The 18,688-nt window shown below is 43.1% G+C and overlaps 1 protein-coding gene across 5 annotated transcripts; it reads right to left on the bottom strand.

The window, feature by feature from the left end:
- Positions 1-12,408: 12,408 nt before the first annotated feature.
- On the bottom strand, positions 12,409-16,609 carry LOC147880235 (E3 ubiquitin-protein ligase RGLG4-like). 5 transcript variants are annotated; one of them, XM_087370440.1, is made up of 10 exons: positions 16,504-16,609; positions 16,100-16,171; positions 15,202-15,286; positions 13,810-13,953; positions 13,562-13,675; positions 13,320-13,417; positions 13,125-13,204; positions 12,908-13,013; positions 12,702-12,829; positions 12,409-12,529 (listed from the first exon to the last, which is right to left on the bottom strand). In XM_087370440.1, the coding sequence occupies exons 2-10, from the start codon at positions 16,145-16,147 to the stop codon at positions 12,475-12,477; spliced, it is 858 nt and encodes a 285-aa protein (XP_087226566.1). In that variant the 5' UTR covers positions 16,148-16,171; positions 16,504-16,609; the 3' UTR covers positions 12,409-12,474. The 5 variants fall into 5 exon arrangements, with proteins under 5 accessions (XP_087226566.1, XP_087226565.1, XP_087226568.1 ...); XM_087370439.1 differs by having other exon boundaries at positions 16,481-16,513; XM_087370442.1 differs by lacking the exon at positions 15,202-15,286 and having other exon boundaries at positions 16,504-16,518.
- Positions 16,610-18,688: the final 2,079 nt, after the last annotated feature.

Genomic DNA, 18,688 nt, shown 5'->3' with positions numbered 1-18,688 from the left:
CACTGATGTGTTGGCATAATCGCCACATCCTTCCGCGTGAATAGATAGGTTTGATGCGAGATATGTGAGCCGAGGTATGTGTAGCCTTTCAATTCTGTGTGCAACATTGAAGTTGATAAGTGGTCTTGCCTGGTATGGGCCAATCCACTTGGCTAAGAATTTCTTAGCTAGACCTTTTCTTCGTATGGGGTAGTGAAGCATGACAAGATACCCGATGGAGAACCGAGCAGGCTTGTGACGTCGGTTGTAATGTATTCTTTGTTTACCTTGTGCTTTGCGAAGATGTTCTACTGCATTTTGTCATAGAAAGGAGAGGGAATCCTGAAGATAGTCTTCCCATTAGCGAGCACCGACATGCTTGATATCTTTTTTGTCAATGAGGGTCACTTCAGGAGGAAAGGTGGGAGGTCGTCTGTAAAGGACTTCAAAGGGGCTGACCTTGGTTGATTCCTGTATGGCAATGTTGTAAGCAGCGACGACGAAAGGCAATGAAACATCCCAGTTCGTGTGATTAGGATCAATATACATTGCGAGCATAAGCTTAAAGGTTCGATTTTATCAAATCCTTACAGTCGGCATGGTATGGACTTCGGTTGCTTGATGTTCAAGCGATCAACCACAATGCGAACAGCTTCAGACTTGAAATTTTTGCCTTGTTCAGGGAATCCATGAGCTAGTATAAGATATTGAAGGAGAAATTTGGTTACTTCCACTGCAGAAGCTGTAGCCAAGGGTTGAGCAATGGCCCATCGGGTAAGGCAACCTATAATCAAAGCATCGGCTACAAAGAAACTTTTGCACTGACTGTGAGGATGGCCACGATCCGGACAGTTCTTGCCCTTGCGTCTCATCAGCAGTGGCCTATGTATCGAATGGGATGTCAAGTAGGCATTCCTGAATGGTTACTTGTAGGAGGAGGCATATGTGGAGTAGGCTCTGAGGGCTTGGAATCAAAGAATGGATGCCTTCTTCCTACGAATGAGCTACTTGACGCCTTTGGGATGGGGAACTTTAGGCCTATCTCATTTCCAATAGACCCAAATATAGAGCTTGCCAAGAGTGATCTGTTGATGCCTCTTTGTATTAGTGTTGAACACCAGATTGGACCTGAGTTTTCTATGAAGCTCCTTTGTGTAGGCACCTTTAAAGACCCATTGGGATGTAGCATTGAAGATCTTTTGCGGTATCTGCATGGTACAAAGGATCTTGGACTGTTTTATGATGAGGGTTGGAAATGAAGCCGAAAGTCTAGAGGTCTATAACTAGATACTGTTTTATTCTTGGTTTAGGAGCAATAATTCTATCTATCTTAAATGGTGCTTTGCCCTATCAGCTAGATTTAGATGCTCCTTTGGGAGAGACTAAAATGAAATCGTTTAGACTTCACAAGCAGTTGTAGCTTGAATGAAGAGATTTTGGACTTCTTTTTGATTAGCCTTCTCCTTTAGTGCTAGCCTTCGTCATGGCTGAGTTTGCCCTTCACCTCCAAAGTGCCTACAGAAACTCAATACGAAGACTTTGTATAAATGGATGCTCAAGTATGTGTGGATGTGTGGATTTGTATGTGTGAGAGCATATTTTTATACTATGGTCTACACCCACTGTTGGGCGCTGATGACGTCAATGGGGATGTCATAGTAGCTAGTCCCTGCTATGCATGATGGAGTTTATGGTTTTCAATCTTATGAGTGACTATTGTGAGATTGAAACTCCACTATGTTGTGCTTTTAGAGGATGAGTTTAGGAATGTTCTTGGATTCATCTAGGTATATGCTTCTGCCATATTAGCGGACATGCAAGTTTCACCTTGTGAAGTTTTCGTCCAAGTTGCAACCTGCTGGTATTGCAATAATTCTTTCTATCTTAAATGGTGCTTTGCCCTATCAGCTAGATTTAGATGCTCGTTTGGGAGAGACTAAAATAAAATCGTTTAGACTTCACAAGCAGTTGTAGCTTGAATGAAGAGATTTTGGACCTCTTTTTTATTGGCCTTCTCCTTTAGTGCTAGCCTTTGTCATGGTTGAGTCTCCCTTCACCTCCGGAGTGCCGACAGAAACTCACTACGAAGACTGTGTATAAATGGATGCTCAAGTATGTGTGGGTGTGTGGATTTGTATGTGTGAGAGCATATTTTTCCCTGCTATGCGTGATGGAGTTTATGGTTTTCAATCTTATGAGTGACTATCGTGAGATTGAAATTGCACTATGTTGTGCTTTTAGAGGATGAGTTTGGGAATGTTCCTGGATTCATCTAGGTATATTGGTTTAGGAGCTATTTTGTGGAGTAGAAACAAGCTGGCCTTCAATTGAGGCTGAGTATCGGGCTTCTCGTGGTGCTTCCTGCACGATGGTATGGCTAGGGAGGTTACTAGGTAGATCGGGTTCCAGCAAAGGGACTGTACTACCATCTAGTACGACAATCAAAGCTACATAACTATTGCTTGTAATCCGATATTCCATGCCCGGTCATGATCCAATACCGTTTTGTTCACGAGAAGATACTGGATGATGATATCTTGCTTGCCTTCTATTCGACGAAGGACGAGGCGGACCTTGTCACCAAGCCTCTATCACAACAAATGCTCAGGGAGTGAGGGCCTCTATGTGGGTGTGCCCGCGTGATATGGGAGTAGTATTCTTATTCTGTCTCACTATATTTATACAGTTGTTTGGAGCGTCTTTGCAAGAGCATATTGCCATGGACAGTGGCGGGATGAATTACTGTGGTTAAGGGGCTGGACAAGGCCTGGTAAAGGTCACATTTGGGTCAAGTAAGCAGGGCACTTTGGAGCCGTTTTGGCCAACCAACCATTGACCTTTGGCTCGGGGCTCTCAACAATACTGGTTGGGTTAAACCAACCAGCCCACCATGGGCCAGTTGTGTCTGGTCGACCTGACAGTGCAGATGGACCAGCAAGTGTTTGCCCCCTATATATAGGACACATTGGCCCTTTGCATTCTGAGGAGGACATGGGAAGGAAACCAAGTTGCTGTCATGGAGGCATATGGTAGCAGATGTAAAACCTCTCGCTCTTGAAAGACAGCAGAGACACTCTCATTTGCTCTCCCTCTCTCAATAGAGACACTAGGGCCCAGGACAACATGTCAGGCTGGACCCCCCCGAAGGTATTTTATTTCTTGAAGAGAGAATTTGTTACAAGAGTTCAGCGTAGAGCTGCCTGATACATAAAATCCCAACGTGAATGATTCATTACAAGAGCTTCAAGCTCATTTCAAATCGGCAACATGCCACTTGTCTAAAATCTAGACTAAGTCCTATTACATGCCACTATGGGCCACTCTGGAGTCTTGAAAGAACTTGGTCATGCGAACCGCCTCCTAGATGCTTGTTAGGCTCCCATAGCGCTTAGGAAAAATAACTCTTTCTAGTACATGCAATAATTAATTAAAGCGCACCACCATGGCACCCGTTAATTGTTAGCGCTTTGCATGCAAATAACACACTGTGGACTAATTCTAGTCACGGTGGGCATCCCCACTCAATACATGTGCACACCTAAACAAATATAAAAATATATATTTATTCTCTGGTTGACCGGAGTCAACACTCTCGATCATAATTAAGGAGCTTTGACCAAGGGTCGAGGCACCTTAATTATAGCCAAGTCTGTCCAACCGAAGTTGGCACAACTCTCCAACCGAAGTTGGCACAACTCTCCAACCGAAGTTGGCACATCTTGGTTAACCGTGGTTAACCCTCTTGGCGCATGCCAAGTCTCGTTGACCGAAGTCAACACTCTCTAACCATAGTCAACTCTGTGGTTCTCTGGTTAACCGTAGTTAACCCTCTTGGTAGTAAACCAAGTCTTCTTGACGGAGGTCAGTTTTACTTGACTAGAGTCAAGTATCTTTGACCGTAGTCAATTCTTTGACCATTAAAAGAACTCTTTGACCATAATTAACACATATAAAACTCTTTAATTATGATCAAATAAATGGTCAACTGTACTTTGACTTAGGATATTCACATTGTGGTGACATCTTCTCGGCTTCTATTCAGTTGACCTCAACTGAAAAGCTTCCTTGTAAACATCCAAAAGATGTGGATGATCGGATGACATGTCTTTGTCCATCCACTTGGCATCTAATGCCGTATAATTCTTGAATTTTACAGGATACCTGTAAAACTCCTTGCCCTGAGGGCCTTTGCGTACAGTATGGTACACAATTTGTTCTGGCTGAAGGACCTCCTCCAGTTCATCCACTTCTGGTGGATAGGCTCTGGTCCTTGGAATTTCTTTAGAAGACTCACATGGAATGCATTGTGAATCCTCCAATGCTCTGGCAATGCTAACCTATATGCAACCTCATTTATTCTTTCTATAACCCTGAAAGGGCCATAGTATCTGGGAGATAACTTTGCATACACTTTTTGTTTGCCTTTAAACTTGCGAAGCCTAGCTTTTTCAAACTTAAAAAGTTACATAATCCCCTTCCTTGAGATCTAACTGTCTCCTATGCTTATCTACAGCTCTTTTATGTTTCTCTTGAGACCTTTCGATTGCTGTCCGGACTTGGCTGTAAGCTATCTGGAGGTCTCTCACAAACTGATCAGCTGCAAATATTTCATCTTTGGTCCTCAATATAGGTGGCAAAATCACCTTCCCATAAATGACCTCAAAGGGGGCTTTCCTGTAGAGCTATGCACTGTATTATTGTAAGCAAACTCTACCAATGGTAGGTACTTTTCCCAGTCTGAACCTTGGTCACCCACGTAGCATTTCAGCATATCTAATGCTGTAGAATTTGCTACTTCACTTTGACCATCTGTCTAGGGATGGAAAGAAGAAGAAAAATTCAGATTCATCCCCATGTTATCAAATAAAGCTCTCCAGAATAGACTCATCATTCTGGGATCTCGATCACTAACAATGGACTTAGGCATACCATGATGCTTAAAGATCTGTGCCATGAAAAGCTTAGCCATATGATCTGCCTTTATGGTTTTGCAAACCGGAATGAAATGAGCTTGCTTGCTGAATCTATCAATGATAATCCAAATCTAATTATTCCATGACTTTGATCTTGGCAAATCAAAAATAAAGTCCATTGTAATACTTTCCCATGGTGCGTGAGGCACGGGAAGAGGCATAAGTAGGCCAGGTGCCTTCCGTCTGTCATACTTCACTTTCTGACACGTAAGGCATTCAATAACAAACTGATGTATATCTTTCCGCATCCCTGGCCAAAAGAAATACCTCTCTAGTGCTAGAGTTGTTGCTGTAATTCCTCTATGTCCAGCATAGGGGGGTGCCTGACATTCCTCCAAAATCTTTTTCCTCATCTCCTGGGTGATGCATAGGCAATCATCTTTCATTAGATACCCATCTTTCAGGGAATAGTGACTGGTGGATTGCCCTTCTTGCATTTGCTGTAAAATCTCACCAAAATCTGCATCACTAGCATATTGCTCCCTCATGCCTTCGAGGTCCTGATGATAAGCAATAGTCACATTATTGACCTGGGGTCTTCGGGACAAGGCATCTGCCACTCTGTTCCGAATTCCTGGGGTATGGACAATCTGAAAATGATACATTGACAGCATGTTTGCCCATTTCATATGCTTCTCGGAAAGCTTGGTCTGAGTCAAAAAGTATCTCAGACTTTGGTGATCTTTTTTAACAGTAAAATCTGCACCCAAAAGATAGTGCTTCCATGTATGGATGGCATGAATTACAGCCAATAACTCTTTCTCATAGATTCTCAGATATCTTTCAACATCATGCAATCTTCGGCTCTCGTAGGCTACTACATGTCCATTCTGATGTAATGCAGCCCCAACACACTCTCCACAAGCATTGCAATCAACATCAAAAGGTTGATAAAGATCCAGGACTACAAGAATAGGCTCTGTAGTCAACTTCTCCTTGAGTGTATTGAATGTTTTCTTCTGTGATATTCCCCATGTGAAAGCTGCATTTTTCTTAGTAAGGTCATGTAATGGAGCTGCGATATCAGCAAAATGCCTAATAAACCTTATGTAGTAAGAACACAGGTCTAGGAAACTTCGAACTTCATGCACAGTTTTCAGCTTTGGCCATTTCTGAATGGCACGGATCTTTGCTGGATCCATCTGTATCCCATTCTTGGATATTATATGCCCCAGATAATGGATTTCTTCCAAGAAGAATTCACTTTTCTTGCTGTTTGCATAGAGCTAATGATTTCTCAGCTCTTGAAACATTATAGCAAGATGTTTCTTGTGCTCTTCTTCGGTCTTTGAAAAGACTAGGATATCATCAAAGAAAGTACCCATGAAATGCTTGTACTTTCAGAAGATGCGATCCATCATTCTATTGAATGTGGCTGGAGCATTTATCAACCCAAAAGGCATCACTAAGTATTCATACAACCCGAATGTAGTGCGTAATGCTGTCTTATGCACATCCGAGGCTGTATCCTCACTTGGTGATAGCCACTCTTTAAGTCTATCCTGCTGAAAACTGAAGCTCCATTTAACTGATCCAGCACATCATCAATGCGCGGAATAGGGAATCTATTCTTGATGGGCATTTTGTTCAGTGCGCGGTAATCGACGCACATACGAAATGAACCATCTTTCTTCTGTACTAGCAGTACAGAGGAACAAAAAGGAGACGAGCTGGGCTGAATCAACCCTTTGGACAGCAAGTCCTGTGAGCCATAATCTCCTCTCTCTGAGTCGCACTGACTCTATAAGGTGGTCTGTTTGGTGGTTCACTACCAGGCATTAACTCTATCTGATGATTTTCTGGTCTCTCTAGGGGTAACTCCCCTGGCAAAGCATCAGAAAAGCAATCTTTAAAGTTTATAAGAAACTGAAACATATCTTTGTCTGCATCATTATTTCAGCATGCATATCATTCTTTTTTCTTTTACAAAAACCATGTACGCGGAAATTGGAGACTTTATTGCTTTACCACATGTAACATCAGATACAATGGGGATAGTCTCCCCTTTATTCCTGGCAACTAAATGCTGACTTTTCTCCCTATGCACAAACTCCAGCACTCTTTCAAGAAGAGTCAACTTCACTGCCTTGTGATGAAACCAAGTCATTCCGAAGACTACATCATGATGTTTTAGTGGAGAAATGAAGAAGTCTTCCTGATCCACATAACTTTGTACATGAAGACGGAGCTTCCCTATCAAGGGAGTGACTGGCACAGGATTCCCACAGAACATCCGATCAGCATCCAAAGCCTTGCCCAACTCCTCCGTCTTTATTCCCAGCCTCAGGGCTAGGTCCTCTGATATGAAATTATCAGTAGCCCCTGGATCAAATAAAATTAGCACTTGCTGGTCTCTGACTTTGATAGCAGCAATTCTCGTTCTTCTGGGTTTGAAACATGACCCAATATGTCAGGAATTCCTCCTGCCATTGGCTTTTGTGGTCCTCGTGGCTTCTCTGCCTCTTTTCCCTTCAAAGTTGAAGGCTTTTCTGGGCACTGGGCAGCCACATGCCCCTCTTTGCCGCACTTGAAGCATTTCCCATCTCTACAGAATTCAGCTATCTGTTCAGGGGTGAATGGAGATTTGCCTTTATAAGTCTTTGAAAACTGAGTACCCCTCGGCTTCTGAGGTTGAAACCCTTTCTTTTCAACCTTGGGGTACTCTTTCTTTTCTGATTTTGAAAAATCAGTTTTCTTTCTTTCGGCACGTCCTGCATGCAAGGATAGTACCGTGGATGGATCTTGTAACGGCACAAGACTAGCTACTGAAGCTGAATGCATAAGGTCTTGAATGTTCTTTGCCCCCAAAGCATTCACTACTGCCTAGATTCTCGGACTGAGACCTGCTCTGTACTTTCTCATTTGGGTTCCTTTGGAGATCTTTTGAAAGGTGCAACCTGCAAATAAGCATCCCAAAACTTTTGGTTGTACACATCCACTGTATCTCCTGCATCCATATGCAAACTGTCCCAATCTAAAAGAACATGGTCTCTAAATTGTTTAGGCATAAACTGCTGGTAGAAGGCTTTCTTGAAGTCCTTCCACTTCTTTGGGGCTGACCCATCTGTGGTCTGTGCACTCCACCATGCACTAGCTGTCGATGTCAAGTGCAAACTGACCATTCTTAACTTGGAGGATTCTGAAAACTTTTCTGTACCGAATGCAGCATCAAACTGCCTAATGAACTGCAATGCTTTGTCTGTATGACCATACTGTCCATTGTAGGTCATAAACTTGACAGATTTACCTCCCTCTTTAAATTCCTTGGTCTCTCTGGAAGACTTTCTCTTCCTAGACTTCTTGTGTTTTCTTCTTTTCCTTGATGGTTTATCTGATAAAGAAGAAGATACAGAAGTTGAACTCGAGGTAGACGGTGATGGACTAGGAGATCGGTGATGATGCCTCGATCTCTTCCTGCTATGAGACCGTCCCCTATGCGATCTCTTTCTCTGGATGTACACGAGAGTGTGCCTCTGGCATTGGCACGTCATATACTGCATTAGGCATAGCTTCTGCTTGAAACAAAGGCTGAGCCCTTGGATCCTTTCTGAGATTTCCATCTCTTGTATACGAGTGCGTACCATCTGCTCAAATTCTTGTTGAGTGTGTTGCACACTTCTCTGATTTGGATGCGCATCCCTATCTTGTGAATCCCACTGGATAGGTGATTGAGCCATCTTTACAACTCGTCTGAGATCTGCAAATTTCTCACACACGCTGTGTATTCAACTGATGCACGCTGCCTTCGCTTTTCAAAGAGAAAATTTACCTCAACAAGAGGTGTCTTGCATTCACAATCTATGCCAGTACTGGCTGTCAATTCAAGGCATATACCCAGACAGTTGCCAAAGCATCAACAACTATATTGCCCCTTTTCTGGCTGCTGCAGATGGCTTCAAAAAGCATCTGTTTTTCCCTCTTTTCACTACTCAAAGGCATGCATACTCTTTTTCTGCAAATCTCTGATTTCTCTGCTGCTTTTCTTACGGTAAAAGTCTAACAGATAGGTGAAATCTGCTAGCAGAAACAGTCTCTACAACTGTCCTTTTTTTTTGGAACAGTAACCAGATGAAGTAACTGACTGGTTACTCTAACCATAACTAACTGGCTCTAGTCTGACTGGATGGTTACTGTCTGGTCAAACTGACCAGACTGGTTCTGTTCTGGTCTGGTTTGGTTGGCTCCCAACTCGACCTTAACCCATTGTGGTCTGGTTAACCAGCTATAGTCTGTTTAACTACACCCAGACTTAGCTAGTCAAACCTGGTCTGGTTTGGTTGGGCCAACTAACTGGACCTCTGAAAACTAACCAGAGTTACACTAACCACGGGTTAGCCACTTGTTTGCCACATGTCAGTGCCACGTCAGCATCTGAGCTGGCTGCCACATCAGCTTCCTGTCAGCCCTGCCACATCAACACCTACCACATGTCAAGGCCACGTCAGCTGCATGCACTGCCACATCATCATCGCACGTGTGGACCTGCTGGCTGCCACGTCAGTGCCATGTGTCAGATCCCTCTACCACGTGTCCTGCGCCACGTCAGCCTAAAGTTCCAAACCTTGGCTAACTGATGCGCGTCGCGCGTCGCGCCGCCTCAATTTGTCCGTCAGCCAGCCTTCTGGAGAGTCGAGTTGGTCCGTCGCAAGATCTTCTGCGTGAACCACACCATCCTGAGCATCCGCAAGCACTCAGTGCTGAGGTCGTCGCCAAACGAAACGCGCGCACGTGAACACGCAACCGAAAATCGCCCGCACGCTTTTGGATTGCATACGCAGTTCAGCGGGCTGCTTAGGCTATGGGATTGGCGGGCACTGCGCTCAGACGGAAGGGATCCATTAGAAATTTTTCACCACGACCAAGCTTTGGAAGTTGGGTTACCACACGGCCTTCTCCCTAAGACCACGTCAACCGGCTATCAACGAAACGCTCCATCAGCGCTCGACTCTCGTATCACCCTCCTTATTCTCCCATCGCCAATCTTATGTACAACCTCTAGCACTGAGCACCGATCGGAAGTTTTGCACTTGACAGAATTCTCACGTCTTCCGGTGCCTTGTCACACCTTGCTTTCATATAACGATGAATTTCCAGCGATGGCATGAATCCTTCTTCTTGCACATCCTTGCCTAAGCTACTGCTTGGATCGTCAAAGGCTTGAAAAAGCCTTTAATCTTGCTCTGATACGAATGTAAAACCTCTCGCTCTTAAAAGACAGCAGAGACACTCTCATTTGCTCTCCCTCTCTCCCTCTCTCAACAGAGACACTAGGGCCCAGGACAACATGTCGGGCTGGACTCCCCTGAAGGTATTTTATTTCTTGAAGAGAGAATCTGTTACAAGAGTTCAACGTAGAGCTGCCTGATACATAAAATCCCAACGTGAATGATTCATTACAAGAGCTTCAAGCTCATTTCAAATTGGCAACATGCCACTTGTCCTATTACATGCCACTGTGGGCTACTCTGGAGTCTTCAAAGCACTTGGTCACGCGAACCGCCTCCTAGATGCTTGTTGGACTCCCATAGCGCTTAGGAAAAATAACTCTTCCTAGTACTTGCATCAATTAATTAAAGCGCACCACCATGGCACCCATTAATTGTTAGCGCTTTGCATGCAAATAACACACTGTGGACTAATTCTAGTCACGGTGGGCGTCCCCACTCAATACATGTGCACACCTAAACAAATATAAAAATATTTATTCATTCTCTGGTTGACCGGAGTCAACACTCTTGATCATAATTAAGGAGCTTTGACCAAGGGTCGAGGCACCTTAATTATAGCCAAGTCTCTCCAACTGAAGTTGGCACAACTCTCCAACCGAAGTTGGCACATCTTGGTTAACCGTGGTTAACCCTCTTGGCGCATGCCAAGTCTCGTTGACCGAAGTCAACACTCTCTGACCGTAGTCAGCTCTGTGGTTCTCTGGTTAACCGTAGTTAACCCTCTTGGTAGTAAACCAAGTCTCCTTGACAGAGGTCAATTTTACTTGACTAGAGTCAAGTATCTTTGACCGTAGTCAAGTCTTTGACAATTAAAAGAACTCTTTGACCATAATTAACACATATAAAACTCTTTAATTATGATCAAATAAATGATCAACTGTACTTTGACTTAGGATATTTACATTGTGGTGATAGCAGAAGATCTGTGTGTGTGTGTGTGTGTGAGAGAGAGAGAGAGAGAGAGAGAGAGAGATAGAGAAGTAGAAGTAGAAGTAGAAATTATTATCGTCCACGGGGGGCCGAAAACGACCCATGGGACCCGAACAGTGTACAAGAAAAGTCTCCTCCGGTGTGGAGGGGTCAAGAATTTTCAAGTTCTTGACGGTACAAAAAGAGGCGGGTAACAAAAGATCCTAATGCTGCCGGCGAGGCAGTGGAGAGAGAGAGAGAGAGAGAGAGAGAGAGAGGCTGCCATGTGGGCAACATTGAAGGCTGCGACATGGGCAGCACACAGCCTTTGTGACTGGCTGGTGCATTGCACCACATGGATGGCATAGCAGCCCTCATGGAGAGCAAGGGCTGGGGCTGTGCAATCCCAGCAAACATAGGCCAAGGAACAGGTTGTCCAGCAAGGGCTCGTCAGCCAGATTGTAGTGAGAGTTAGGTGGGGTCAGAGTCAGCTTGCTATGTGACAGGTGGCTAGGTTGGCCTTCCAATTGGCCATATCAGAGGGGGTGAGGGCAGTGTAGACTAAGACTCTAATTTTTGGTATTCACAGGAATCCAGGGGAAGTCTTCCACTGCAGGGAGTTGGGTGTCACATAAGCAAGCTCTCTATTTTATGTCATGGTATCAGATCTACTGTTGGTACATTCATACAGAGAGAGAGAGAGAGAGAGAGAGAGATTTTCACCGAGACAAAAAAGGGTCATCACATGTGAGAAGCAGCAATCATAAAGGCACACTCAATGTCACAGGGTTGATTGGCATTGTTTTTATTTTTTTGCAAGTAAAGTTGTATGACTTTATAAAAAAGTTTTCATAGTATTTACAACTCCTTTGACAGGATCACTACAAAACTGAGAGACAGTAACAAAACCGTAGAAACCATATGATACCAGGTGACCAGAAAACTACAGGGTAAAACCTGAGCCACCTGTGTTACCCAGAAGCTGCTGGTTGACTTACAGGAGGCCGTGCCCCAGACCCAGGATGGGGGGAAAAAAGACAAATGAAACTTGATTGGCATTGTTGCAAGAACAACTTTACAACTTTTATTGGCTTTCACGAAGCACGACACTCGTAGTTACCATCATCGTATTGAGTTCTATCAGGGTAAAGTAGATCACAGATACAGTTACTTGTTAACTGTTTTAGGCAGCATGAAGATTTTCAAAACTGTAATTATCATTTCCTCTGCAAAGGCAAGTATCTCAAATGCCCAGGTCATTCTGCAAGAAGTTCTGTCAGAAAACTGCAAGTCACGTAATTGCCCAATCATCTGAGGATACTCTATACTAGTGATACTGTTTACATGCATTTGATGAGGAATGACAAGAAGATAGGTCTGGGATGCTATGGCAGGGGCGGTGGCAGAACGAGCACCTTGTTGGCATCTCCACTTGGTTGACTGCAACAACATACACCAGCTTAACTAGGATGGGCATTTTTCATAAAATGTTCAAATATCAAAACACGTTCAACTATATACCTCCACCAAGACAACAAACTAATTTTTACCTTACAAATATCAAAACACGTTCAACTATATACCTCCACCAAGACAACAAACTAATTTTTACCTTACACCCTCCATATGCTTGATTGCCATATACTGCTGGGGAATTTCCATAAGTGCAGCCAGTGCAAATGCTTCCTCTCTTTGTTCTGGAAGAGGACTGTTGGACATGATTTCTGTGTAGTTTACAAACTGCAGGAACCAACTTTGTTAGGGCAGTCAAATCTCACAATCGCTCAAGTAACATCGTCGACAAGAACAGGAGGACACCTGAAAATTGTCAAATTTGCGCTTTGGTATGGCATCATCAAACTTCTTCATTGTGTCCCAAGGTCCATCACCAACTCCCACCAACACAATGGATAATGGGTAATTACTGCAATCATGCACAGACCTGAACTTTACCGCGTTCTACACGCTTTGAAATGAAATGCTTGAAGACTTTTCATGGGTCAGAATCCTAGTTTTAGTTGCTCTGCTGAAATACCTTGCGGTTACAATAGCATCCATTGTTTTCTTCTCTTGAAGGCTCTGTCTGCCACTGTTCACGCCAATACTTTCAGTTACCTGTGAAAGATCAATGTTTATAACAAGTGCAGAATAGTATCAGCAATAACTCATTGGTGTTCAGTCTGGACTCGTGCAATTCTCCACACAGAATCTGCAATGGTAATGCTACTACCTGACCATCTGCGATTATCACGAGAATATGGTATTGTCCTCCACTTTTCTTAACGACATCTATTGCAGCGTGTATAATTGGAGCAAACGAGGTTGGCCCTGCAACAAAAATGAAATATGGTTCCACTATAAATATTCTTTGATTAATCCCCTCCTTCAAATAACCATGCTGAAAGTGTTGGTCCTTATACTTGCTAATCACCGAAAAAAATGGCAGCTTCAAATTTTGAGAAAGATGTTTACCAGAAAGATTAATGTGAGAGAGTATTTCTCTATAACGTGCCAAAACCTCTCCAGTGCTGGCACAAGGTCGCCCATCTGGATAGAAGCTGAACACCTTCTCATCATGCGTAGTTGCTGTTGCACCCAGATTCATAGACATAGACCCCCAAGATTGTTATTGGGAAATCTATACTGGTGTACACGTATGGAGATAAAGAGGTCCATGGGGCCAAATTATAGAATCATTACACAAAGGGATGCAAACAAACCATCTCCAAAGCCAAAACAAGGGATATATTTGTCCTCGTCATATTCAGTCAGAGCTTTTCCGATCACAGAGATAGCATGCTCGTAAGGATTCATTGTCTGGGACGAGACTGTGTGAAGACTCTGTCCATCAAAAGAATGTTTTCCTGGAAATAAGAAAAGGACATAAAATACTTGCTGTTTGCTGCAATGGATGATCTATGCATAGCAGTGAAGTTTTCAGCATACACATCTTCATTTCATATTCCAAAGACTTGATGAGGATCTAAAGCCATAAGACATTAGGCTATTGAGAGTAGTAATGTTCACTTAGCTCTACCTGTTAGATTGTGTTTCATAAGACATATCATAATCCCGAGTTAATTTACAGCTTGTATATGCATTCCTTTTGATGGCCCTTTGTTCATAGCTTTCAAATGATGTGTAAATGCACGCTGAATTGACAGCAGGACCGAATGATGGAGCAGTCATTTGTGCCACATCACCAGATTTTCAAGAACACTGTAGAGGTCCTTGGAAGTTCTGCCTCAATTGTAAACATCCACGTACATCATAGATCTTTACTGTTGAATTGGAAAGGATCTATCACAATTGTGGTAGAGTATGAGAGCGACCTAGCTTGACCTGCTCATGACCCTGCTCATGACTTGCCTTCCTCCCACCTCTGATCGTCTCCACCAGTCACTCTCCTTTCCTTCTTAGCATTTCTTCCTTCCTTGAACCCCTAGTTGTCACCCTTGGATAGCCTTCCTTTGAACTAAGGTTAAGGCTCGAGCTAGGGTGGATAACATTTAGTTCCAGTGGATCCAAGAAATGCAAGGCTGATCTAGGAAAGGCAACACTAAGCTCAAACAAACAAGGCTTTATGGAAAAGCAGGCTATTTGGGGCCTAAACCCTAAACCCTAAACCCTAAATCCTAAACCTTGGGGCATGGTTTCTATAGTTGGTCTCAAATTATACTAATAGTAGGAGCTACGCCTAATACAAGCCAGGGCTGAGTCTTTGGGGGGCCTGGGCTGTTAGACCTGTTGGCTAGGGAGTAGTAACCTGGTGGAACGGGCATGTGGTATGACCTGTTGGCTAGGGAGTACAAACCAGGTGGAAGGGGCATCTGGTCTGAGACACGTGACTTGATCGTCAAGCGGACAAGGATTTTGCCAGTGGCCTAGACCTCAGGCTCGGAGGTAGCTCTGAAAAAGTGAACCTATAGGGAACCATGCATGTAACAAGGATTTCACATGAATCAAGTATCGGTGTTGTGGGATTCTGCACAAGAGAGAACTGATTTAAAAATATCAACCCATCTTGGGTTCCATCACACGCTAGGATAAAGCTGAACAAACATGGAATTGAGCAATTGCACGCAAAAGAGAGATGAAACCAAAAAAGGTACCTGTCCATTCATTGCTCTTTGTGAAATCAATGCCGATGATTAAATTTGAAGACTCAAGCCCAGCAGCTTTGAGAGCGTTTGACACCTGAATCTCCAAAAATCAGGCCTCTCTCTCTCTCTCTCTTACATGACCAGCAAAACACAACATATTCACACACAACTCCTCATAAAACTGGAGAAGAAAGAGCATTAAGCCTCAGGATTGTGGGCATTTTGAACATTTAGAAACAGAGTATTGACACAATACTCAACGAACTCTGTAAGGAACAATGCATATAGGCTCTGCAAAGTTCTTGTTTGCTTATCAGTTATGCAAGTCCCTCCACCATGCCTGCCTCACAAAAGTCAACTATATGAAGTCTTTTTGAGTGGGAAGGGAAGGAAACGAACTGAATCGTCTGATGGTCGGATTCGAGATTCTCAAACAAGATTTGCAATTTGGAGAAATACTTTGACGGGGGACAATTGCACTCGATTGCATCCTTGCACCCTCACAGACGTCTGCATGCACGTCTGTAGCTCTCCTTATTTCAGTTAGTCTTTAGACTTCCGCACTCAATCAGTCAGCATGCCCAGGCTTGTGAGAGAAGATCATATATTGACATATGTTTTGATTTTGAAGAGATATTTTTCAATGTTGAAGAGATGATTTATAGATTCCTCGATAATCCTGTATTTTCATACCATTAGACTGAGTATGCCAGTATAAGAGGTCCTTTGAGTACTGCCATGACCTCTCGAATGCAAAGTTCAAGCCTTGATTGATTTTCTCTCGCACATATCTTAGAGAAACATTTACATTCGGTCTGTGTTCGTGTAATGAACAAGTAATATAGGTCAGCCAAAATTGCGAGTGTGAAGAAGCCTTCAGGCTTATCACTGTGACAAAAGAACTGACCTCATAAATGTCACGATGGTCATCACCAATGTGAGCGAACTGCTCCATCTTGTTAGTTGTTTTTGCTTACGTCTGCAGGGTGGACAACCACTTATCAAGCACTAGTTGCATATCTAGTTGCATATATTCTAGGTTGCCATGGTAAAGCCAGTATACAATCCTATCATACATGCTGCAAGGTGGACTTTGAGACATTTAAAGTCGTTCGTTTGACACTGCAGAATATCTAGCATACCAAATTCTGAAACAAACTAACCAGCTCCCTGAAATCGGTTAAAACAATATAGAGTAGTTCCTTGATTTTACTTCCTTTAAGAAAATGTGTGTGTGTGTGTGTGTGTGTGTGAGAGAGAGAGAGAGAGAGAGAGAGAGACGTTCTACCGGAGAAGTCGCAAGGCACGAACCTGCGCTGTGGTGAAAGAATCGTGAAGTCGAATGATTACAGTAACACCGCATTTATGTAAGAGATCGTGCTTGCTTCCGATGCACGACGAACTCGGATGCGTAAGGCCACCCTCCGGTCCCTTTCTTTCTCTTTATTTATTTTTTCGCAAAACCCATCTATTCCTCTGCATGGCGCCCTATCTTTCCGTAGTTTGGCTAGAGCCATCCTTTCTTTACTTTTGAACGTGAAGACATCGTAAAAGCTTCAGTGGCGACCACTGGATTGAAACGCGTACTCTACGCGAGCGCGTTCGTTTCAGCTTTGATGAAGCATAAAGAATGTTCCCATCCTTCCACTCAATTATTATTCCAAAATGAGGCAAGCCGCGTGGGTCAGTCAGTGTACATAAAAATGAGGAGGCCGCGTAAATTGCCATTTACGCTCGACTTTCAAGATCTTTTCCTTACGCAATGGCGACATGCATGATGATTACATTAAGTGGCGACCATGTGCATCTAACCATGATCAACTCGCCCATTTAGCCATCATGATGGCTTGAAAGTTTCAAAGGGGGTTTTAATATGTTTAATCCGTCAAATACTCACATCCCATTATCGAACCCATGACCTCCACCGTCACCAGTCAGAACTCTAATTGCCAGCCCAACCAGTAGCTCGATGGGATTTCTCTATTTTCATCATGTCTGTCGCCAATGCCACCGGGCGCCTTTCTGCACCATTCATCAAGAACACACATTAAGAACACATGCATGATTGATTAGGCTTAAGTAATATTGCAGAAAGAACACACATAGAAGTTGTGTAATTCAAGATTTCTTCCCCTCAACATCACTAATTCCAAAGTATCAATTCTATCGCATTACTTTTTTTAATTTTATTTTATCAATGACTACATGCATGATTAATTAGGTTTAAATAAATTCCACTAAGAACGCCGCATAGAATTTGTGTAATTAAAGATTTCCCCCCCCCTAAATGTTACTAATTCCAAAGTATCAATTTTAGAGCATTACTCTTTTTTAAATTACTTTTATCAATGGAGATGCATGATGATTACGCTAAAGTAATACAGCATTACTTTTCTGGACTAAGAACGTCACATACAAGAAGTGTAATTCAAGTTTTTTTAAAAATGCCACTAATTCTAGAGTATCAATTTTATAGCATTACATTTTTTGCCTAACCCCAATGGGGAAAGGCTTAATGACCGTTTTGTTGGTCAAAAATAAAAATAAGATATTTTGATTTTTTGTGTGCATTGTTTTTGTTGGCATGTGCTGATTGGAGCACGTTTGATCTACCCATCTCACTCCTACGTTTCATCATCACGTTTGCTTCAGTTGTTCTTTACGAGAGGTGCGGGTTCTTCGGATATTTTGTGCGGGCTCCTTAGTGCCCTTAGCAGATAGTGGCATGTTTTGGACATGGTAACAATATCTTCGACGGTCTTTGGAATTGGGATGCATGTAGATGGTTGTCTGTAAGCAGTTTTGGTATGTCCATTGGTCACTATTGTGAGGTTTTGGGAGGTGTGCATGTGGTAGCAAGGTGTGCATGAATGAATCTCGCAGTGCCTTGTGGTGGTGTTTTGGTGGAATCGGTCCATTCCTTTGGCAGTTTTCTGTGGGAGGTGCTACTATGTTTGTTGGTGTTTGGGGATTGTGGTGTTTTCCCAATGCAAACATGCTCTGTGAATACTCGAAGGTTTTCATGTCCTGGCGGTGTGTGTATGTAGAAATATTGGAGCAACTTATGGCGTTGTTGGGAGCAAAGGAGGTTTGTGGTACTCTATGGAGGATGCAATGATGTTCAATGTTCTCCAACCTTTGGGAGTTCTATATAAGTGTACGTCCTCATTTGTTGTTGTACATTGTAGGTTGTGGCTATGCTATTAGTTTATGTCTCTTATATTTATCTCCGTCCATTGTACGAGTGATGGATGAAAGGAAGCACAAGATGCAATGCCTCTATGGAGTCCATGGACACCAAAAGCACCAATTTTGGGAGAGGTTTCCTTGGCTTCTAACCTTCTTAACTTCACTTTCTACTTCCTCCACTTTGCATTCTTAATTCTGTTTTCGTCTCTCCTCATAGTAGTGTACTTGCAATAGATCTCAAGAAGAGGTTTTGGGCCAATGAGGGCAATTCTAAGTCCATTGGTACATGCAAATTCTCTGAATGCAA

This window comes from Dipteris shenzhenensis, chromosome 32 (assembly GCF_047967505.1).
Source record: "Dipteris shenzhenensis isolate YYH24624 ecotype China chromosome 32, Dip_SZ_1.0, whole genome shotgun sequence".
Lineage (NCBI taxonomy): Eukaryota > Viridiplantae > Streptophyta > Polypodiopsida > Gleicheniales > Dipteridaceae > Dipteris > Dipteris shenzhenensis.
The sequence above is the reverse complement of the archived record's forward strand: the minus strand, read 5'-3'. Positions and strand labels throughout refer to the sequence as shown.